Source organism: Ostrinia furnacalis, unplaced genomic scaffold (assembly GCF_004193835.3).
Source record: "Ostrinia furnacalis isolate ACB-3 unplaced genomic scaffold, ASM419383v2 OfSCF2162, whole genome shotgun sequence".
NCBI lineage: Eukaryota > Metazoa > Arthropoda > Insecta > Lepidoptera > Crambidae > Ostrinia > Ostrinia furnacalis.
Genome location: NW_021132401.1, coordinates 693,189 through 717,224, shown reverse-complemented (window position 1 = coordinate 717,224; position 24,036 = coordinate 693,189). Strand labels below are relative to the sequence as shown.

The 24,036-nt window shown below is 42.7% G+C and overlaps 2 protein-coding genes and 1 long non-coding RNA gene across 3 annotated transcripts; 2 read left to right on the top strand and 1 right to left on the bottom strand.

Annotated features, from left to right (window-relative positions):
* The first annotated feature begins 687 nt into the window (after nucleotides 1-687).
* Nucleotides 688-14,678, top strand: SF1 (splicing factor 1). Its single transcript, XM_028307350.1, has 13 exons — nucleotides 688-1,083; nucleotides 1,318-1,428; nucleotides 2,341-2,473; nucleotides 3,208-3,430; nucleotides 5,521-5,667; nucleotides 6,369-6,441; nucleotides 8,710-8,862; nucleotides 9,449-9,555; nucleotides 10,102-10,268; nucleotides 11,551-11,709; nucleotides 12,402-12,524; nucleotides 13,433-13,595; nucleotides 14,548-14,678. Exons 1-13 carry the CDS (start codon nucleotides 896-898, stop codon nucleotides 14,676-14,678), a joined length of 1,878 nt encoding a protein of 625 aa, XP_028163151.1. The 5' UTR covers nucleotides 688-895.
* A 557-nt stretch (nucleotides 14,679-15,235) lies between these two features.
* LOC114354782 (uncharacterized) lies at nucleotides 15,236-16,084 on the top strand. Its single transcript, XR_003656050.1, has 3 exons — nucleotides 15,236-15,318; nucleotides 15,788-15,845; nucleotides 16,057-16,084. It is a non-coding gene; the product is annotated as an uncharacterized LOC114354782 (long non-coding RNA).
* A 393-nt stretch (nucleotides 16,085-16,477) lies between these two features.
* On the bottom strand, nucleotides 16,478-23,287 carry mats (MOB kinase activator-like 1). Its single transcript, XM_028307341.1, has 6 exons — nucleotides 23,121-23,287; nucleotides 22,674-22,840; nucleotides 21,653-21,880; nucleotides 20,535-20,698; nucleotides 19,478-20,080; nucleotides 16,478-18,179 (listed from the first exon to the last, which is right to left on the bottom strand). Exons 1-5 carry the CDS (start codon nucleotides 23,132-23,134, stop codon nucleotides 20,000-20,002), a joined length of 654 nt encoding a protein of 217 aa, XP_028163142.1. The 5' UTR covers nucleotides 23,135-23,287; the 3' UTR covers nucleotides 16,478-18,179; nucleotides 19,478-19,999.
* Nucleotides 23,288-24,036: the final 749 nt, after the last annotated feature.

Below are 24,036 nucleotides of genomic sequence, written 5' to 3'. Positions count from 1 at the left end.
CCCCCCCTCTCCCCAAGCCAGAAACTGGGTAAGGCTAGCCCCTTCCCCCAGTCCATAAGCATAAGCTAGGTATGACTCCCCTTCGGCCGGAAGCTGGGTATTACTTACCCCCCCCCCCAGGCCAGAAACTGGGTATTAGCATCATATTATGTATTATTATGTTCAATACAAACAATCATTAAGTTACACTCACCCCAACCGCGTCTCCGCATTGCATCGAATCCTATGAAAATGTGGTTTTTGGACATAGCAATACTTATTTTTCACAATTTTTATTTTTAAAAATTACTGGTCGATAGGTTACTTTATTTTGAAGAATAAATGTTATTAAAAGTTTTTTTCTAAAACTGATAGTTTAGCCGGAAAAAAATATTTTCCATCCCATTAGTACGCCGCGGCGGCTGCGCTCGATTCGGATATAATGACGTCACGCGGCCTTGCGTACGTTGACTCTTAGCGGCAAAAACGGCCTATGTTTATTACTTAATATCTTCGTAAGTAATGGTCCGATTTGGATAATTCAAAAAGATATATCTTTCTTATGTCTTAAAGATTAACGTAGATACTAGTTTTATTGAATTTTCTACAACAGTACTGATCCTCATTGGCTACAAACGCTACAACTCAGAGCCGTAAAATTTTATGGATTTGTAAGGCCAATATGTATGGTTCCAGGCTGGGAGTTAAGAAATCTCACAATGAAAAAAAGTCATAAATGTCAAAAAAGTAAAATGGATGGTGTTTTTTTCACTGTGGTGTTTTCCTGAAGATACGCCTTTATTTACTAACGCGAGTGTTTCACTAACGTACATACGAAAAAGCAGTGACAAAAGCGGTTCCAACTCACTTAGTGGCAGAAAAAATTAAAAATATTAAAAAGCGAACCCGAAACGAAATGAGTTCTCGTCATCGTGATCGTAGTCGGTCACGCTCAAGAGACCGCGATCGCCACAAGGATCGTGAAAAGACCAGGGACCGCGACCGCGACAAGGAGAGAGACCGTGATCGGGACCGAGAAAGGGACCGCGACCGCGACAGGGATCGCGATCGCGACAGAGACAGGGATCGCCATCGCTCTAAGAGGTACGTGTTAACCTACATAGATGCACGTCACCAATATGGTACATTCTCTTGATAAATGTGTATTCCACATAATATGGCCAAATAAAACTTTTAGTGAATTTTCAGTGTGTTGTGTTTTAGTTTCAGTATTCATTCATATCATGTTAATGCTATATTATTATATTAATGCTATATTATTTATTGTATTACTCATTCTATACGGTCTTTTGTCTCATGTTGGTGTAACAATTACAGGGACAAAGATAGAGATCGTAGTCGTAGCCGTGAAAGGCACAAGGAGAAACGTCGCAGCCGGAGTCGCTCGCGCAGCAGAAGCCGGAGTCGGGGCAGAAAGTCTAAGGACAGGTAATCGTTGACGGTGCTTTTCAACTCCGTTTTACCTTAATTTTATTTGCTGAAGAAAAGGCCTTTTGTTGTTGAAAAATTTGTAACATCAGCCAAGCACTTAATAAAAGATAGAATAATAAGTAAAAAATAGAGAACAATAGTGTCTGGACAAACCTCAAGAAGATTTAAGGCACTATTTACGAAGATGTAACGGTTAAATACAACATACTCTTTTTGATTTCCTGGAACTCTAGGGTATTAATTAGACCACTTCAAAGAATGGAATGGCATTACATTTTTTGTTAAATTCAACAATTTTTTTCGACTTATTTTTTTATACGAAATTATTTAAAAACTTAATTTTTACTGAAATAATTAATTATTTACATACACTTATCAACAAAAAGTCTGCACAAAAAGACTAGGTGACAATTTTGAAAAAAAAAAACTAGATTGATGATACTATAATCTAAATCAACTAGGTATCTTCTAAATCTAGAATCCACAATATCTTCAAAAATATGCTTTTAAAAACACATATTCCTAAGACTCTAACTAGTTTTTATTTATAGAATATACCCTTAAAATTTCCGGAAAACAAAAGGAGCATGTTGTATAGGGTAAGGTGGGGCACAATGTTACACGGGGTACAATGTTACAATGCATATTTCTCCGTCCCTTTCTATTAGTTGTATGATGTTGGTATACACGTTTGTCAAGCTCTTAAGAGCTGCTGAACTGAGCAGCTGAACATCATACAACTAATAGAAAGGGACGGAGAAATATGCATTGTAACATTGTACCCCGTGTAACATTGTGCCCCACCTTACCCTATGTAATAAATAAATATCGAGGCAGAGTCAGCTTACCTTCAGGATGACATCTTCTGGCTACAATACATAACGCGGTCGGTGACCGTATCGTCCACAGAGACGGGACCATCGCGCTGCTGGACCAGATGGTGGGCACGACGACGAAGGCCACGGCGCGCGCGGTGGCCGGCGCGGCCGCCGTCAACCCCGCCGCGCACGCCGCCATCCTCGCCGCCGCCGCCGTAGCACAGGTTAACATTGTTCCATTGCTCACGTACCTAACTTTTTAGGCTTTTCAACATCCAGAGCTTTTAATTCTCCAAAATGTATTTTTTATTTATTTATTCATGAATAGACGTAACAAAGTTCATAACATTTATAAAGTTCAGTATAAACATAGCCGCGTAATGTGTTGGTGTATTCTTATCTGAGTGATGATTAATTTGTTTGTTTCCCTAAAGATAATATAATAATTAAATTATTATGGTGTTTGTTTAAGATTTAAACTTGATTTATTTACTTGGTTATGTATTAATTTGATAAATAACATTTGAAATTACTAAGTTATCATAATATGAATTGTGATAATCTTATTTTCAGCAAAATGCTATTGAAAGAGAGGTATACCTGAAAATTATATAGTAGGCTCAATTTAATAATCTTTATCTTCAGTATAAGTTTACAACTTACAATATGCCTAACATTTTATTAGCAACAAATCAATTATTTTTCTTACTTCACATCTTACTTTTAGAAATATATCAGCTACATGGTATGTAGAGCATTACAAACTTTTATTAATTTTGGGGGTAATTTTTATCAGTGATTTGTCAATTTAATTATTATTTATTTTATTATTAGTTTTGTTTTTATAATTTGTCTTAAACGTTTTTTTGGGTGTGTGTCACGGCGGCGTTCTATTTGGTTTGTTTATTTGACGTGCGTGCGTGTGGCGTGGTCGCGCTGACAGACGTTTGTGGCGCAGCGGCGCATCGCGGCTCCCGTGCAGCCGGCCGCCGCCGCCGCCGCCGCGCTGAGCGCCGCCACCGCCATCCCGCCGCCCACGGCCGTGCAGCAGCGCCTGGAGCAGCTGCAGGCGCGGACCGAGGCGCGCTACCGCGAGCGCCCGCCGCACCCCGCGCACCCGCCGCACCCGCCGCACCCGCACCACGACTACCACCCCGACGACGACAAGGACGACGGACAGGGTGAGGCATTTGTTCTTTTTTGTTATGAGGATAGAGTTTGGTAATGAAACATATTTTTGCAGTATGGAGTGTTGTCTCAAAGGATAGTGCCAAGGTCTGGATCAAGTGCTGCCCAGAATCAACCCATAGTGCATTTTGTTCCTCAGGCCAATACTAATGTGTAAACCGAAGCACACTGAAATCTATCCCTGGAGTTAAGAGAAAAAAAGAGTTTTGTTTTGAATTATTTAGTCCACACTCTTTTCGCATTGTGGTATTATAAGCATAGCTGGGCATTAACTCGTTAATCCGTTAATCGTTAATTAACGAAGTTAACATTTCTATTAACGGATTAACTTTTAAGTTAACTTTAAAAAATGTTAACGGACTCGTTAACTTCCGTTAAATTATCCTAAGTCCGTTAATCGTTAATCCAGTACCTACTATTTACCAAAAAATATAGCAGGCACGCTGAAAAAGGCGTTCTGACAAGTACGTTCTGGCTTCCAGAACTTCCAGTACCCAAAACAACAGTTTTTGTAACCAGTGGGCCGAGTGTGAGTTAAAAAATGTATGAAAATTTTAGTTTTTGAACGTTTCCCGCTAGGGGCGCTGTACAATCCGTCATAGATTTAATGTAATTTTTTGACGCGCTCACTAGCGTTTGATGAAATCTCACATTAGGCCCTCTGATCACTAACGACACTTGTTTGTATGTGTGGGACAACTCCTTGCAACTGAATATAAGACCAGTTTTCCTGAACCGATTGAGCTGAAATTTGGTATACTTATGTAAGTACGATGACAATGCAATGTTATGGTATCATTGAGCTGGTCTGATGATGGAGTCATGAGGTGGCCATAGGAACTCCTAAATGAAACGGCGGCATCGCATCGAATTTGGGTTCGTTGGATTGTCTTTTCGAGTACTTTAGTACTAGATGATATCCAGGGTCCTGATGATGGAATCAGAGGTGGAATTGTGTAAAACAATCGTAATCATTTGACAGTTCATAACGTACGATAAAGTCAGTTAAACAAAGCGTTTGACAGAATAATCGTACGTTATGAACTGTCAAATGATTACGATTGCTTTACACAATTCCACCTCAGGAGGTGGCCATGGGAATTCCTAAACGAAACGGTAGAAACTTATCGAGTTTGGGTTTGCTGGATTTGTCTTTTCGAGCACTTTGGTGCTAAATTGTATTGTAATTGAACCAAGGCTCTGAGATTGAGATACCTACACTAAAAAGTGTTTTAAACTTTTTTTAAAACAAGCTTTTATTCTGAAATGCAGTTGTACTAAAACGAAAAAAATAATTGTACTTATGCAAGGTTCAAATAATTTCGAAAGCTTGTAGCGCAAACATAAAAGAGGAACAAATTCCATGCGCGATACAAGCTTTCGAAATAATTTGAACCTTGCATACAATTATTTTTTTTGTTTTATTATCATGTGTTAACGGATTAACGATTAACGTTAACTTGCGTTAAATCTTGCGAAATGTAACGTTTTAACGTTTAACGAAGTTAATTTTTTTATTAACGGTTTAACGATTAACGAAGTTAACTATTTGATTAACGGTGCCCAGCTATGATTATAAGATAACAGTGGCCAGATGAAGAAGGCGGGCAATAAAAACTATTTATTTTATTTTCTGTAGTCAGGCATAAGATAATTTTTACAAATATCTCAATATTCATATTCAATATCTTTATTGCTAAACTAAATATAGTAGGTACAAAAGGAAATATAAAAAAGTAAATAAAAGCTTGTAAAAAATAATGTTACAATTTTATTTAAGCAAAAGGTACAGAGCTGATTTTCAGACTCGTCCTGACAATACGGGCTAACGCTGAGGAAAAGCACCACAAGAAAACTCGATCACTTCAGCCTTTTTTCCATTACAAGATATCATGTCAATTTCACATTTTTTATGTATTATATTAAGGTGCGTACGGATTGCGCGTACCCTGGTATACCATACGCGTATCCGGAATGCTTAGTCCATGTATGTATGGACCAGTCCATGCTGAGTACGCGTACCCAGGGTACGCGCAATCCGTACGCACCTTCAGAGAGCGTGTGTGACGTGTGTCCTGCGCAGGCCCGGCGGGCGAGACGGCGGCGGAGCGGCGCGCGCGGCGGCGGCGCACGCGCTGGACGGGCTCGGAGCACGACAAGACCTTCATCCCCGGCCTGCCCACCGTGCTGCCCTCCACGCTCACGCGCGACCAGGAGGAGCAGTACCTGCGTGAGTATCCGACCCGCTCTTGTTGCTTGTTGACGTGCATCGTACTTCCGATTGACCGATCTTAAAATTGATTACTCTTAAACCCGCTAAACGAAACCGAAAGATCCGAAGCGGTGATTACAATGCTTTATTATATTAATATGTGATAGATTTATTCCAAACTTTTGTCTGGATATGAAAATAATGATATTGGAAATCACGAGAGAAGTAAAAATCTATTTGTGTTATTGTTGTACGATAAAAGCGCGATCCGGTTGGCCGATGCCGCGATTTCCGATTTCATTTAAAACATCTGTGCGTCCCGAAACTCAAATCAAGAACGGTGGTACTGGAAATTATTAATTTTTCCCTCATCCGTGTGGCGAGGCGAACGATAGAAAGGAGCGTCCGTAGAAAAATATATTCCATTCCTTTCTTGATGTGAGCCGGAAAGTTTATTGTTTTCTGTTCAAATACTTTTACTTTTAATCGATGATGATGAGATGAGTTACGAAATATTTTAACCATAATCGAATCGTTCTAAAATAATTTGATTTCAGCTATCAAATAATAATTAATAATACAGTTCTTTCAGCAGAACGCCTTAACCTCGCAACTCGCAGGTTGTCAGTTAGCTAGCGCTAGGTACTGTACTGTAGTGGAGGCCGGGCCTTGTAGCGTGTTCTAATGCGGCGCCGCCGCGGCTAACCCTTGCCTTGCAGTGCAGCTGCAGATCGAGGAGGTGTCCCGCAAGCTGCGCTCCGGCGACCTCGGCATCCCCGCCATCGAGGAGAGGTCAGACCCACCACCGCACATGAGTATACGCCATTGACTTATTCACTCACCCTACTGTGCTCGCATGACGCGCTCACCCCTCGTGCCGGTATTCTGTGACTGCAATAATGTGCCCGTTGTTATGTTCGCAGGTCGATAGTATCCGACTGTGTCGAGATTTCGGTAACATGTAACGATGTAACGTACGGTTAGAAACGGCCGCGAGAGTCGCTATCGCGCCCGCTAGGTTTCGCCCGCTCGGCCCCCGACGAACTAATGCGCCTTTTTCGTTTTCGCAGGTCGCTAATCGCTGCACTATCGATTCTGATCAATTTAACCTAACCGATAATGACCATTCTTTCAGCGACGGCCACTCACCTAATGACAATTATTTTCAGGGCTAATGATGTTAAAATTTCAGGTCAATAATAATGATTAATCAATAATAATGATTCCTTCCTCAGGCGCTAGGGCAGTTAGGAATTCTGAATAGAGGCACTTTCCGCGACTGATCGATGTCAAGTACCGAACACGAACGGCGTTACCGAGTCGTCAATGCTCCTATACTTGAGGCGCGCGCGCACGTGTGACTTTTGTCACCGTGACAGTATGTCTTTCCATACATAAGAATAAGTACTCCGTTATCTCTTTTTATCTTTATAAAAGTGTAAAAGAAAAAGATAATTACTGTCACGGTGACAAGATATCACTCGTGCGCACATAGCCTTATGCCCGTTGTCACCATCAATCTCTACTTTTTAAGAGATCCTTATGGTAACACAATATGAATTTTGTTTTCATAGGGGTCACTTAAAAATAAGGAAATTGATGGTGAAAACGGGCATTAGTCTCGCACGCGGGCGGGAGGACGCCGCCGCGGGCCCAGCCATGGCGTCCGCGGCGGCGACTTCATCTGACCCCAAATTTTGTTTCCTCAATTTTGAAATTTTGCGTTCACCCATTTTGTTTTTGCGGTTAAATTTTTTCCTTTCTATTAGAATGCGCGAACGTAAAATTAAGAATTTTCCTTACCGTTTGGTGCTGAGAGACTGGACCGTTTTTTTTTAAATAACCAATAACTTTTCTGTAAAACGCTCCATCGCGGGACTTATAACATATCTACATAATATACAATGTGTCCGAGGAAGTAGTGAACAAAATTTAAGGGCGTGATCTATGGACAACTTTATCGATGAAAATACTTCAAATCTGGGGCTTGACTCGCCTCTCGCCAAATTACAAGAGTATTGTATTGTAATATATTTTTAGTATTTACCTCTTCCTTTAAAAATAAGCAACAGCAGGGGCACCTTGACATTGTTAAGCACACAAGTATAGTTCCAAAATACTGGACTGTCCTATCGATGACATTGACAGTGGGGCGCCACCGTCAATACCGGATCGCTGGTTCCGATTTTTGCCATGTTGCAAAACCATATAGTTGAACGATGGTAGCGCCCCCATGTCATTGAGTTTGGTGGGACAGTTCAGCGTGGGTCATCTATATTTGGTATCATTTGATAGTTAACAAAATTACCTATTATATTTTTTTTATAATAGAAGTAGCAAGCAGACACAAAGCTCAAACTTATGAAACTAAGGATGGATTTAAGTAAAACATACATGACTTTTCTTACACGTGTTTTTCAGTTAATTTAAAGTATCATTAAAACCAGGTCGTTAAAGTATATTTTTATTTGCATTGTATTACAGTATTTGAGTTATTCTACAAAATGAGGGTAAAAATATTATTCTACGTCTATTACTTCTTCCGTTGCTATTGTTGAGCAAAGGGTCCGTTCTGTTTTCATAGTTTACTAGCGGCCGCCCGCGACTTCGTACGCGTGGATCCTGTTTTACCCCCTTTTCCCGAATTTTCTTTGCTATAAACCTCACGGAGCCCGAGACCTTTCCAACGAATGCAAAACCGTGGAAATCGGTTCGTGCGTTCTGGAGTTATAGCGTCAGGGAGGAAAACCCGACTTATTTTTATATAGTAGATTTCACACAGGCTATCGATGATAAAAAAATAAATTGGGTGAAGTTTCTGATTTAAAGTATTTTCTTTGATAAAATAGCCGGATCACGGTTTTAAAGTTTGATCACTATTTTCCCAGACACGCTGTATATCCACATGACTTAGATTTGCTGGATTAGTGACCAACAAGACACACTAAAAGATAAATGAGTGATGTCTTTATTCGTTTATTCGGAGCAATGTAATCGTTCGGTCGAGTCTCCCAGCACGGACGGACGTGCGGCGCGGGAGTGACGGGCGCGCGGTTGCAGGTCGCCGTCGCCCGAGCCCATCTACTCCACGGACGGCAAGCGGCTCAACACGCGCGAGTACCGCACGCGCCGCAAGCTGGAGGAGGAGCGCCACCGCCTCGTCACGCGCATGCACCAGATCAACCCTGAGTTCAAGCCGCCGCCCGACTACAAGTGAGCATGCGAACACATCATCAGTTCAGCCACAGGACGTCCACTGCTGAATATGGCCTATGTTCATCAGTCCCCCAATGTTGGTAGAGGCCTGCATCTAGCGCCTTCCTGCTACCTTTATCAAGTCGTCACTCCAGCTTGTGGGTGGATGTTCCACGCTGCGTTTTCCGGTAACGTGGGATTCTAGAACCTTGCTGCCCCATCGGCAGTCAGATGCAGCCCAAAGCGAACACAGCTATAGACATTTTAACTTCCCCTCGGAGCCCGAGCACACGATGCGGTGCGGCGTCATATCCGAAGATTTGCTGCAACGCATCGTATGTTTTGGCTTATTATGAAGAAAGTGCACCGACAGCAGTGGCGTAACTATAGGGCAGGGCTGGCCAAATGCTACGGGCCCCCGACCCGAGGAGGCTCCGGCCCAAGTCCCTAATCGATGGTCCCGGGGCCCTCTTAAAAACCCTAGAATTTTCCACGGGCTTCGGGCGGTTACGCCACTGAGCGACAGATAATTATGAAAAATTATAAATTCATTCGTAGTTGTGATCGGAAATGTGATAAATCGATGACGTCATACTCTCCGCAGGCCGCCCATCATCCGCGTGCACGACAAGGTGATGATCCCGCAGGAGGAGCACCCCGACATCAACTTCGTGGGGCTCCTCATCGGGCCGCGCGGAAACACTCTCAAAGGTACACCACTAATATTAGCGATCCCTACAAGTCTGATACAGCTTTTGTATTTCTAAAGATCTTAAGTAAATGTTGTGTTTTCTAAACATACTGAGCCCGTAATCCTTAAAATGTACTTATTTAAATTTGAAGTTTTTATTAGGATTTTTATTTTCGAATATTACAATAAATATGCTTGTCGGCCGTTTGGTGTAGTGGTTCGAAACGGACAACTATTCCGGAGGTAGCGGGTTCGATTCCCGCACAGTACAAACATTTGTGTGCATGAACATATTTGTTTGTATTGGACTGGGTGTTTTCTGCGTAAAATAATTATGTATTTACAAAAAAAAGTTTAATTTAAGTATGTTTATATCCGTTGTCTAGTACCCATAGTACAAGCTTTGCTTAGTTTGGGACTAGAAGCGCAATGTAAAATGTCCAAGGATATTTATTTATTATTTATTTTGAGGATAATGAATGAATTTATTAGAAGGATATTTATTTATTATTTATTATAACTTTTGAGCCGTGTGGTAGAAACGAATGTACTTATTAATCCCGCAGCGATGGAGAAGGAGACGGGCGCGAAGATCATAATCCGCGGCAAGGGCTCGGTGAAGGAGGGCAAGGTGGGCCGCAAGGACGGCCAGCCGCTGCCCGGCGAGGACGAGCCGCTGCACGCCTACATCACCGCCACCAACGCCGACTGCGTCAAGAAGGCCGTCGAGAAGGTCAGCGTTCTGCTTCACGTATTTTGACACGCTCGAAATCTCCTTGACGTTTGTTTAGAAGTGGTCCTATTGAAAAACAGTCCTGTGGGTCTAGACAAAGTGCACATTTTTATCGCAAACAGTCGAAACGCCTTTTTTTTTGTATGGAGTTTTGACAGATTCGATTCGATCAAAAAGTGCACTTTGTCTAGACCCACTGAATCCGAATTCACGTGTCATTTCGATAGAACGATTAAAGACCCAATACACTGAACTGTCCCACCCGTGACATTGATAGGGGGGCGCCAGCGTCAATACCGGATCGCTGGTTTCGATTTTTGCCATGTTGGGAACTATATTGTCGGCCGTTTGGTGTAGTGGTTCGAAACGGACTACTATTCCGGAGGTTGCGGGTTCGATTCCCACACAGTACAAACATTTGTGTGTATGAACATCTTTGTTTGTATTGGACTGGGTGTTTTCTATGTATAATATGTATGTATTTACAAAAAAAAAAGTATTTAAGTATATTTATACCAGTTGTCTAGTACCCATAGTACAAGCTTTGCTTAGTTTGGGACTAGGAGCGTAGTGTAAAATGTCCAAGGATATTTATTTATTATTTATTTATTTATTTATATAGTTGAACGATGGTGGCGCCCCTCTGGCAATGACTTTGGTGGGACAGCTCAGTGTAGGTCATCTATACTCGATAGGATCGCAACTGAACGATTTCTCAAATAGGTAATAGGCGAATACCGCGGAGGTAACGATTGAACATGCATAAGGCGGTTATCACACTGCGCCGCGCTCCGTCGCGGAGCGCGGGGCGACAGATTTATTAATTATATGCAAGTACCTCAGTTTGTATGGAAAACACGCGCGGCACTTCACACTTACAACGCGTCCGCGGAGCGCGTGATTTCATATAAAAAATCACGCGCTAAGCGACGGAGCGCGGCGTGATAACCGCCTAAAAATGAAATCGAAACAAAATCGGGCAATTAAGGCCCAGAACACACGGTGAAACGCAATTACAATGAAACTGCAACTTCTAGTTACTTTTGAGTTGCATCTAAGTTTCTGCCATAGATTCCTTTGAGAGACCACACATGACGCGACCAGTTTGAAACTGGTTTGAAATGAAACCGATCGTTGAAGTTGCGTTTCACCGTGTGTTCTGGGCCTAACACGTGAATACGAAAAGTTACTAGCGATCAAGTCGCTTGCATGTCGTTGAAGTTTTATTACGCTCGCATCGTCGTTCCAGTGCCTCGTCGTCTATAACGCTCGCTCCCCGCAGATCAAGGAGGTGATCCGGCAGGGCGTGGAGGTGCCGGAGGGGCAGAACGACCTGCGCCGCATGCAGCTGCGCGAGCTGGCCCAGCTCAACGGCACGCTGCGCGAGCACGACGCCCAGCGCTGCGCCAACTGCACCGCCACCGACCACAAGACCTGGCTCGTGAGTAGCGCTCACATTACTGAAGCGGCTGCGCGAGCTGGCCCAGCTCAACGGCACGCTGCGCGAGCACGACGCCCAGCGCTGCGCCAACTGCACCGCCACCGACCACAAGACCTGGCTCGTGAGTAGCGCTCACATTACTGAAGCGGCTGATTTTCATTGACCGTCGTTTACGGTCAAAAACGATCATTTTGCGCTCCTGCACATGACGCCGCTACCGCGCCGCCGCCGCTCCTTTGCACTGTTCATACGCACCGAGTAGAACCGCCGCCGCGCCGCCACCGCGCCATCAAAGCATAATTTCGCCCGCGGCGCGGCAGCGGTGTTTACGCATGCAGGAGCCCTTTCGGTCAATTTGATTTCAGTAATTTAAATTTTTTCTTAGATTTTGTGATTGAGTCTACCTGCAATATGTTAATTGAAATAAAAAAGAAAGTGGTTTGTAATGATTTATTATAGTTAAAAATTTTACAATGAGTCTACAACTTCTAAATTGAAACAATAATTAATGTTTTGTAATGATTTATAATTTTGTACTCTCTTTTTTTCCCTACGCAATTGCCCCACACCCCGCTCGTTCACGTGCATTATAGGTGAAATGGCAATGTCGCATCGTCGCGCACGTCAACTTTGATGACGTTTTATTCTCTCATAAATAATACAAAATAATGTTCCTTGATTTGCGTCCGCAGTGCCCGGACAAGCCCAACGTGACCAACAGCATCGTGTGCTCGTCGTGCGGCGGCGCCGGGCACATCGCGCGCGACTGCCGCGCCAAGCGCCCCGGCCACGCGCCCGCGCCCAGCGCGCACAAGGTACGCTACCAGCACCGTATCCGGGTCAACATTCGACAATTTACTATTCTATCTATAGTCTGGTCTGTGAGCACGTAGAATTTCGTCCAATGACTCCAAGCTACCCATCCTTATCGCTCGCGCGTAATTATGTTGCTATCGCGCTAGCACACTCACTGCGGGCGCTCGTCGCACAGTCGCGACAGCAATATAATTACGCGCGAGCGATAAGGATGGGTAGCTTGGGGTCATTGGACAAAATTCTACGTGCTCACAGACCGGGCTTTACTCTTTATCACATTTCTCATAAAGGTATTATGGTTGGGAAAAATAATAACGGACCAGTGTCCGTTATTATTTTTACGAGCGGTACCAGTGTACCGCTCGTCCCGTAAGGATAGGTTGCGCGGCGACAGTTGAGGCGGTAAACGCGAGCAAACATTTCTCTCTGCTTTAACGTAAAACGCTCGCCGGCCGCGCCGGTCTCAAGTGGACGTGACGTAACGTTCAGCGAAGGCGAGTCGACTAGTGTGTTTGAAATTTTGAATTAGTACGTGTAACGAGTCGTGCGCGCTTCGCACGTGCAAATCACGTCCGCGCGAGTGCCGCGGTCGCCTCAACTTTCGTCGCGCGACATACACCCGTACGGCTAGCACGAAAAACTTTTGAGTTCGAATCGTTTACGTATTCGAATCGCCATCAAAAGATTTAGTATGAAAACTACAACAGAGCCTTTGTGAACGTGTCTTAAAGTGAACTTAGTTTGAGAAATGGTTGCACGAAACTTATTTTGAGAATCAAAATCACGTTATCGTTTAATTCGAAGGTTGAGTATCGAATTTTACCGAATATGCAAATGATTCGAACTCGAAAGTTATTCGTGCTAACCGTACCGGCCGTTGTAATGACGAGGCCGCGCTAACCCGCAGGCCAAGATCGACGAGGAGTACATGTCGCTGATGGCGGAGCTGGGCGAGGCGCCGCCGCCGGGCGGGGGGCCCCTGGGCGGCGCGGGGGGCGGGGGCCGGCGCTACGCCCCCGCGCTTTTCGCGCCCGCGCACGCCGCGCGACCCATCATGCCGCCGCCGCCGGGTCAGTGCTGGTTTCCGTCTTATTTATTTTTTTGCTTTTCAATTTGATTTTATCTTGTTTCGAATAAGTTTTGTATCTTTCACCCGTTGTTGGAAATATAAGCCTAGGTGCAGACCACCGACTTTTAGTTGGCCGATAGTTGGGCCCGATCTAATTTGTATGAAGAATCGGCCGATACCAAATCGGTGTAATGAGCGCACTTCCATACATGTTCATACTGATTAACAACCCGATTCGACTATCGGCCGACTGAAAGTCGGTGGTCTGCGCCTATGCTAAAAAATCAAAGCGAAAATACTAAATTCGCAATAATATTTAATATTTTGAGTCGATGTTATACTGATGGTCGGTTACCCAGATTCACCGTACTGTGAAGCGATGTAACCGATGCGATTTTTAACAAGTCTCACGACTTCGAAGATCATTTACATCTTTAGTGATTTCTATCTTCAACCTAAATTAAAAGCTAACCTGATCTAATTCCACTCTGAAGTACGAGGATGTATCACGTATTTCAACGAGGGAGATTTACGCGGGAAGACGAACGGAGCTCCGTTATTTCTCATTTTTCTCCATCGTTCCTCCTCATCACCGGCACGAACGATCACTAATCACCTCGGCGAGGAACCGATTCAGAAAAATGAGGAACAACGCCCAAAAGAGAAGTTTCTCCCGCCACGCTTCCCGCGCAAGCCCTCTAACAGAGTAAATACAAATGAGTAGGTCATTAGGCCTAGGCATAGGCCGCCCGAGCGCGGTTTGTATTTGAACGCGCCAATACGTATGCGGCGCGCACGCACACACTGACAAAATTTAGCGTGGATTAGTGTGTGCGTGCGCGCCGCATACGTATTGGCGCGCGCTCACATACAAACCGCGCTCGGTGCGTTTCTATGAAGATGACCTACTCATTAGTATTTACTCTGCGCCTAACGCTGGTGTCCCGTTGCAGCCGCCGGCATGCTGCCGCCCGCGCCCTTCCCGCCGCCGCACCTGCCGCCGCCCGCGCCCGCGCCCTGGCTCGGTGAGTCACCCGTGCGCCGTGCTGCTCCGACGCCGTCGCCAAGCACTGTTCTTTGGTGACGTTTGCGAGACGGCACTGACCGAAATTCGATATGGCTACTATCAAATGTCACACAAAAGAGGGTAGCATTTATAGGGTGTGTTTCGAAACACACCGCGAGCGTTGCTCGGTGCTCTCGATGGTTCGTTGCGTTCCGAACTGCCAGTGCGCTGCCTCTCCGGCGGTGCGAAGCCATTTATGACGTTGTAAATTTTGTACTGTGAGTGCTGGCGTCTTCGAGGTGTGGTGCTCGCAGTGCTTTGATCTGTGATCGAAAAAACTGTCGGTCATGTTTTAAAAACAACAACATTCAAATAGATCTCTTCTTGTTCGACAAAAACGTGTAATATTAAAATAAATATTTTCAAAACGTGTCGTTCGTTTCGAATTTAATAATTCAGGATCCTTTTAAAGACGGTCAGCGATCACAAGTCTAACTGAAAGATAGTAGTAAATAAAAAACAAATAGTGTTTTTTCCAATAAAAATCAACGATTGACCCTCATCGTTGGGTGTGGCAGGCGTGAACAGCCAGCCGCCGCCGCCCGGCAGCCAGCCGCCGCCACACCTGCCGCTGCCGCCGCACCCGCCGCCGCCGCACCCGCTGCCGCCGCCGCATCCGCCGCACCCGCCGCACCCTTCCCACGCTCAGCTGATGCAGGTGAGTGCCCGACAATTTTTCCTACTTTTTTTTTAAATTTATACAGAGTGTGGTTTTGCAAAACGACGCCCATCTGAGGTCCGGCGCGGGTCTTCCGCCAATACAAACCATTGCTATTCCGCAACGGTATTTCCGTCGAGGGGGGGGGGGGGGTAAAACGGGGTCCACGCGTACGAAGTCGCGGGCGGGCCGCTAGTTACATCTATAATTATTTCTAGGTAAAAAACAAGTTTTCCCTATTTCAATAATACGATTTGATCTCAGGAAAAGATTGAAACTTTTTATTTTATTTATTAGGTACACCGTCGATCTCATACGGTAACGGTACAAAGTTTTTGATTCACTCGACGGGCGGTATGCGTCCAACCGGACGTACGCGTGTTACGGGCGTACGCAGCTTTCTCAGTTTTAATATTTTTACATCCGCTAGACTGTCACCGAGTCTGAACGAAGTTTTGTTTTGTTTCAGGGCGAAAACAAAATGGGTCCTCCCGGCATGCCGCCGCATGCGCCGCCGCCGCCGCCAGGTGCGTACGATAGAAATATTAATACTATGATTTTACTGTATATTTAAACCAATATACCTACGCCAGCGGCACACTTCCGCGCCGCAGCGAAACCCTTCTCACGCACACATCGAACCGTGAGCGGTGTTAACGTAAGCGGGGCACCTGCTTCGCCTGCAGAGCGGAAGTGTGCTGCGGCGTCGGACGTGACTGACAATGTGTGTGCCTGCAGGCGCGGGCCCGGCGGGCGCCGCGGGCGGGCCGTGGCGCGGCTTCGCGTGGGCGCCGCCCTTCCTGGCGCCGCCGCCGCCGCCGCCGCCCGTGTCCAGCAGCTAGGCCGGGCCGCGCCCGCTCGCCGTGGAGCCGTCTCGTCCGGGGTGTTCGGTACTGAATCAGGTGTACGTTTTGCCTTGAACGGATTGACTTTGTGCGCGCTCACCGCGATTATTTATTTGTTTATGAATGGAACGACATTTTATTTATATAGCGGACGATCCGGTGTGATCTCACGTTCGCATGGATGAAATGATGTTGTGTCGTCCGCTGTCCTCGATGTGAACCCTGTGTTGAATGTATCGATATTTGACGTGATTAATCGAAGAATCTGGTCGATAGTGGTGAAACGTAATTTGTTTAGTCGATTTCTTATTTGATCTTGGAATTGATTTAAAAAAAAAACTCAGTTCTTTGATGATCCTCAACCCTACGGTCGCGGTGAAGTGAAGTATAAAGTGAACGCTCTGTTCCGTTTCAACCCATCAAGGTAAAAAGTAAATTTTGATATCGAAATATCGACATTTTTAATTTGTATAATTCTTAGTAGACTAAGCTGTCGTACTTTATATGTATGTACCGATACAATTAAATCTTGATAGTATGTGTATACACAGTATTTTATTTATGTAATAATCAAACTACAAGTAATTTTATCATGTAATTTATTTTTTAGCTGTACGACATTCCTGACACTTTCTAAAGGAAAGGCAGTCGCACATTACTATTATAACAGATTCAACTCATCAATTCTGTGTAATATTATATTAAATGCACAAAATATATCTACAATCACTTAATTATGCTACTGAGATAAATTCAGAATATAAACACAAATGATAAATAAAATTTCATTAAATTAATAGTAAACATAGTCGTAGCGCGAACTGCGCTGTTTCGCATCACGATAATAAATAAATCTTAATATTAGCACACCAATTTAGTAAGTCTCACTCAGGGATTCGAGTATTCAGTTTTGAATCGTGTCATCACATGAGCTTGTATTGTAACCAACAAAATGCAGTTAATTCATAAATTTATAAACATATGATACCTAAGTATATTCTGATATGAAATAAACACATCAAAATTAATTTATTGTTTCTACAATCAGTCTAATCAATGTTATTTGAAGTACTATATTTATTATAGCCTGGAATTGAGTATTTCAATGAAATTCAAGCATCAAACTTTTTAGATACATCTTAAAAGCACCTGTGAGAATTGCAACTAGATACTTTATTTGATTGTAATTAATCCCATAATCCCTGTAGATTTTCAATAGGGGACCGGACAATTTTTATCGGTGTAATTAAGTGTAATAATTACTTCTATGGCATAAAAACGTTGGGGCGTTATCGATATCATTATTTGAAAATCACATTGGTCATCATTTCACTGGCCCCCTTTGTTTGTATGCATCGCCCAAAGGATTTGGTTCGGCAACTTTATTAAATATTGTGATTTTCCAAATGGCTCCTAAGGCTATTTGATAAAAATTATGTGGGCTATTTTAATGGTATGTATTACTGTTTTTTTTTATAAATTTGATACTTTTATAATGGACTCGCCCACCCGAGTCATAAAACTAAATAAACGCGATATTTGAAACTTAAAGTTATAAATTATTTTTATATCTACTTTGTTAAATTATTAAATAATTACAAAAATTCTGGGATGTCCAGTCCCATATTGGATATGAATAAATGGTGGTTTTGTTAAGTAAAGGTCTGTTTATATCTACAGATATTGAGCGTGCGTGCCGGAACCGTACAGACAAAATATTCTTTCCGCGAATAATGGCCGCCCGTATCTGTTGGTGTCTGCGCGGCCGTGTAACGATAGATAGATATAAATACGTTAATAGACACTGTATAATAGAATATTGCACACTCAATGTCCGTAGATATAAACGGACCTTAATGTGTGCACACTATAAAATCTAATAATCGCATATTTATGACATTATCAAGAGAATGGCTAACAGAGATAGTGGCATGAATCATTCTAGATTTACACTACAAAAAAACTATTCCGCCTATCCTGCTTCAAAACATGCTCTTGTGTAAGATTTAAACATATGTACGAGGGGCGGCTGAAAAGTTTTGAGCCTAAGTATCTTCAAGTGTTATTATTGACTCGCGATAAATTTAATTAATTTGCCAATAACCTCCTTAGTATATGTACAAAGTTTCATTTCATTAGCGTCATCACGCTTTTAGTAATTGAGCCGTAAACATCATCATGTCTCAGTCATCCGCGCAATGTACGAAATTGAAGTACACAGTTGTCATAAAATTCCTCAAAAAGAGGAACAAAACGCTGACGGTAACATTTGAAGAGATGTCTACCGTTTATTGGGAGTCTGGGCCTTCATTTGCCATCATGAAAGATTGGATCCGATAGTTCAAGCATGGCAGGGATTCGCTAAAAGATGACCGCAAGTCAGGGCGCCCAGATTTCGCCATTAACGAATAAAATAATGAAAATTTAAATAATCTTGCTTTAAATATCAGCGAATTAAGCTGTGACAGATAGCTGAAGCCATAGGCATTAACAAGGAACGTATCGGTGATATTTTTCATACTCATTTGCACATGAAATAGGGGTGCGCGCGATGGGTGCCAAAAATGCTCACGCCGCTCGACAATCAGTGTCGAGTCACAACTTCGCAGGGGTTTTAGGACATCTTTGGCCATAATCCTAATAATTTTTTTTCTCACATTGTCACTATTGATAAATAGTAGATCCGGCAGTACGATCTAGAGTCAAAATAAGAGTCAATGCAATGGATTCAAAAGGGAAAACGCCGCCGCGGAAATTCAAAGTGGAGCGATCGACACCCAAGCTCATAGCCACTATTTTTGGGATTGTGGAGGAATTTTATTCATTGACTACCTACTTAAAAAAACTACAATAAACGGGGATTATTATGCTGTACTGTAAATAAGAGTGCGTCAAGTGGTTGTTGAAATATTAAGAGGCAAACTGGCGAAAGGAAATCTTTTATTGCAAGACAATTCGCCCGCGCACACCGCGCATTTTGCATGGCTTGCCCCGGGTAAAACTGGATTTCAAGAAATTAATCACCCACTACACAGTTTAGTCCGAATCCCTAGCTATTTTGTCTAATTCTCAAATTGGAAAAAAGACCTCCAGGAACGAAGATTTTTGAGTGACAAAGAAATGAAGGCGGCGTTAAAAGCTCATTTCGAAGGCAAAGATTGCGAATTTTTTTTCAGTGACTTAAAAGCTCTTTTACACAAATGTAAGAAGTCCGTTGTAGTAGAGGGAGATTAAATAGAAAAATATATTTTTTATACTTTTCTATCGGCATTTTTAATACCCTAGGCTCAAAACTTTTCAGCCGCCCCTCGTATTGCAGGGCCTTTCCCCTTTAAGAAAGAATCATTAAGTTAAACCATTTTTCGGATTCTTATTAAGAGATCAGCTAATTAATCTATAATAATCTGTAGATTCTGTAATACATCTGTATCAAATCTAAATATTATTTTGTATGTTAATCAAATCTATATTATTATCATATAGGAAGGCCATCATCTGTAAAGCCTATCTGCGAACTTCCCTATCTTATGGCATCACTTACACCTAGAACGACACTCTCGCTCGTCGATCGATATCAAAAATATCATATCACAATCTTTATCAATTTTTAGAAAAGTTAGTCTAGTCTATATTAGTCAAACAGTCGGACATTCGAATCTACTCGATAAAAAACGGTACAGCGAAGCGAAACCAAAGTAAACTCGGGACCTCTCGGCTCGAGATGAATAACACAAAAAAATATCAGGATAATGAAAAATTCCTAGGCTTACAAAACTTGCGGTGCGTCGCGGGGCGGGGCGGCCTCATCGCGCCTGCTGGCCGGGCCGGGCGGGGCCTCATCGCGCCTCCTTGGCCGTCAGCTTCTCGATGAGCTCCTGCAGCGGCGCCAGCTCGCGCCGCTCGATCAGGTTGAACTCCTGGAGACAAACTCACTATTTAGGACTCAAAGTTAATGCCGAAAAATAACCATTATGAAAAGTATACTCGCGCATTCTTTAACGGTACGTATCCGTAAAGATTAATCGATCCATATTAATATTATAAATACGAAAGTAACCGTCTGTCTGACTCGTTTTTACGTCAAAACTACTGAACCGATTTAAATGGAATTTGGTACACAATTAAGAGCCTGAGAAAGGGCATTATGCTACTTTTTAATGTGAAAAAAAAGGGGATGAAAAGGTCGTGTGGAAGTATCGTCATTTTTAAAACTAGTAATGTATAATATCAAAAACAGGTCTCAGCACTGGCTTCCGTTAAAACTGATATGTAGATATAGAAAACAATAAAAATAAACGATGAATAAAATTGAATAAATCGAAACATGGCCATTCGGCTCTACGTTTCGACACAGCACTGCAGCGTTCAGACCTGCACGAAGAAGATGAAGTGCTTGAAGGAGGTATTGAGGTGCGCCTCCTCGCCCAGCTGCACCACCTCGGGGAAGTGCTGGTGGTAGATGTGCGCGTACACGCGGAACAGTCGCTTCAGGATCGTCTTCGCCATCGACAGGAAGTTCTTGGGGAACGGGACACCTGCCGTGACAACGGGAAACTATTAAGGCTTCCACAGACCAAATGCGGGTCAGTTGCAGCGCGGCAGTAGGCACACTGAAGGCAGCGGCAGTTTCAAAGAGGTTGCAACGCGGGCGGTTGTAAAAAATACAATATTCGTAAACCGCTATCAACGTGCTGCGCTGCACTGCTACCGGCCTGCCTCCGGAGAGTCATGCTAATATGGCCGCCATAGTAATACAACAGCGCGGGCCCGCGCTCGCGCCGCTTCTGTCCCGCTCCCGCGCTGCCTGGTTAGTCGTTCGGCAGTTGCAGTGCGGCGCGGTTGGAGCCCGGGCCCGCGTTCAAATTTGGTGTGCAAAGAGTTTTTTGTATTACAACTTGCGAGGGCCCGTATTCAAACAGCGCTGCTACTGCCCCACGTTTGGTCTGCCGAAGCCTTTAAGTGTGTTTCAATATCCTACTAATATTTTGCGAAAGTTTGTATGGATGTCTGGATGTCTTCTTTTCGTGTCGACAACAAACCTACACAGTGTCAGCCCAAAACTCCGCCACAAGAGTGGCGTTGTCAGTAGCAGTCATCAAATCCTTCTAAGTGCAGTTGCTTGGGCACTCAGGACACGACATCAGGTGCTTCATCGATGTTAACATGTTTGTTACTTTTTCACGCAAAAACTACTGAACGGATTTTGATGAAACTTTGCAGTGTTATAGTTTATAACCCAAAATAACAATAGGCTATTATTTATGATGATCTGTGACAAACTAAATTTCACGCGGCTGAAGCCGCGGGCAAAAGCTAGTTAGTTATAATTGTGACAGTTTTCAGGATGGATGTTTGTCCTTTCTTTCTCACAAAAACTACTGAACTTCTTTGAATAAACTGCAGATTTTTAATTAGGAGGCTATAATGTAGTAGGAATTGACTGTATTAATATTTAGATAACATTTTTTGATGATCTGCAAAAGGATTACCAATTTTTGAAGGGAAAAGTGTTTCATCATCAAGCTGGTCCTGCGCCCAAGTCATGAGGTAGTCGATGTACTTGGGAGCGGAGCACTTGATGGGCTTCTTGACGGTGTGGCCGTCCGCCCAGTGGTACTCGTACTTGGGCCCCGCAGACATCACCGCGCACGACTCCTCGGTGCAGAACTCCGTGATGGTGCCGTACAACATATTTATCTGGTTGAAGAAGTCCACCGCTGCAATACAAGGTAAAACTTTAATGTAGTTTTGATGTATTACATACAAACTTCTGTTTACTGTGTAAGAATATGCATTATCACCAGCACAGCAATAACTACAGGATCAATCATTAAATATTACAAGTCCTAAATGTGATGATAATTATTAATCTCTATTTTTAATAGGTAAATTAGTAATGAGGTAATATTATTATGATATTTTATTACCTTAGCAAATGGAATAAAATCAATTTTCATAAAATAATTTTATCTCATAATAAAGCATTTTACTTAGAATAGAATAGAATAAATTTATTTCCAGAACAATGCACTTTACATAAGTTTACAAAGTAGTTATACTAATAAGAATTCAGGTGACTTCCTAGTAGTCCCCAAACTAGGTAGTCCTGTCTTTTGGGGACTTGAGTTTGGTACAAATGTGTTTGATATAGAACAAAAATTTAAGACCGCTATAGAATAACTGGTTTTGCAAGTGATTTCAAAAATTTACTTATTCAAATTATACAGAAAAATAAACAATATAGTATAGTATAATGGGCTGATCAAATAAGTATGTGTACTTAAATGTAAAGGAAGTAGGTACACATGATAAATAATTTATCTTTTGGATTGATGATTCACATGACATCCTGCAATTTTATTATGATCAAGCAGCACTGATTTACATTGAATGCAATGATATTCAGAAACACCCTATCTATACACATAAAGAGGAATTGAAATTCAATAACTCAGCAATGTTGTAGAAAAGTTGTGTCTCTGTAGCTATGAAGTGAGCACTGATACTGACTGTTGACGGCGACCCACTCGTTGAGGTCCTCGCCCTCGGGCAGCATGACGGCGAGGCGCAGGTTGCCGGAGCCCAGCGTGGCCGCCGCGTGCCGCATCAGGTCGTACTGGTGCGTGCCTTCAGGAATGTTCTTCTTCGGCTTGAAGGTCTTGTTCGACCGGCTCCCGCTGCGGGACACAGAACGACACCTCACTGATGCGCCGACATAAATAAACCGTTCCGAACGACAAAGAAACGGACGAGCGGTAGGTGTGTCCAGAAACGAGTGAGAACGATCGCTATTAGAAGCGTCGGTGGGGCCCTGGCAGGGCGACGATTTAGCTCGAATTTACATATTTGTTTGAACAATGCCGAAACTTGACTACGGACGTAAACAAGACGTCAGCGAGACGGAAAATGATCAGTTAAAAATAGACTTGTATCGTCGAGCCCTATGAAAATACTTACAATAAAAAACTCATTTTGCAGTTTGATGAAATTCCAACTGTAATCTAGAATAAATGTATATTTCATAAAACAGCACCGAACCATTAAAAAGGTTATTTAGAATAAATAAAATCACAATCAATTCTATTGTAATGCAGTTGTCAAAATTACTGAATGAATGGATGGATCATAGAGAAAAGTAATACATGGATGGATCATGGATCATTCCCATGAAGCTACAGATAAAAATGGAGGGCAAAGTTGGGAACAAAACTTGAGTCAAATACCTACTTATATCTATCTCGCTCTCTGTGGCCCTACCTCTCTTTTTAGTGTGAACTGTAGTATTGCTATCTTCTTATTTAAATCTCCTTGTAAATTCTTCGAAATAGCCAATTCACTAACCAAATAAGAATTTAAATAAATAAATAATTAATATTTGAAACTTAGATTACCTAGTTAAATAAAAAATCACAAAATTGTCGGCCATTTAGGCTTAATGTGTTGGCGAATCAGGGAATTACAATCCCAATTTCTGAGGTATCGGTAATGTGGCAACATCGGCCGAATCCGGCCCATCATGGCGGTTGTTTACTATGCAGTTGATTTCGTTTGAGATTTTTCAAGGGACCTTATCATTGTTTTGTCTGAAGAAATGGTGCAAAATTGTATAGTGCGTGGTTGCGGTAGTTCGTGTTGTCCTGGAAGTGATATAAAATTCCACGCGTAAGTGTTTATTTCGTGATTTCTGACAGTGGATCATTGTTAACATATTTCTTTGTATTTTCACAGTAATTACTTCCTAAAACGTTTTACCAGTATTTAAACTTATTATTAAATGTTACATATGTCAAGAAAAAGAAGATTTTACATTGAGTTTCATTGACTTTGAGCAAATTTAAAATTTTTGTTTCTATAAGACATTTTGAAGTAGTAT

Bases quoted from the DNA above. Each gene is read 5' to 3' on its own strand.
- SF1 (XM_028307350.1), top strand. From the start codon at position 896: ATGAGTTCTCGTCATCGTGATCGTAGTCGGTCACGCTCAAGAGACCGC. The intron at 6,442-8,709 runs GTCAGACCCACC...GCGCGGTTGCAG, and splicing joins ATCCCCGCCATCGAGGAGAG to GTCGCCGTCGCCCGAGCCCA. The intron at 11,710-12,401 runs GTGAGTAGCGCT...TTGCGTCCGCAG, and splicing joins CCGACCACAAGACCTGGCTC to TGCCCGGACAAGCCCAACGT.
- mats (XM_028307341.1), bottom strand. The intron at 21,881-22,673 runs GTCAGTATCAGT...CTTGTATTGCAG, and splicing joins CGAGTGGGTCGCCGTCAACA to CGGTGGACTTCTTCAACCAG. The intron at 20,081-20,534 runs GTCTGAACGCTG...GTTTGTCTCCAG, and splicing joins ACTTCATCTTCTTCGTGCAG to GAGTTCAACCTGATCGAGCG.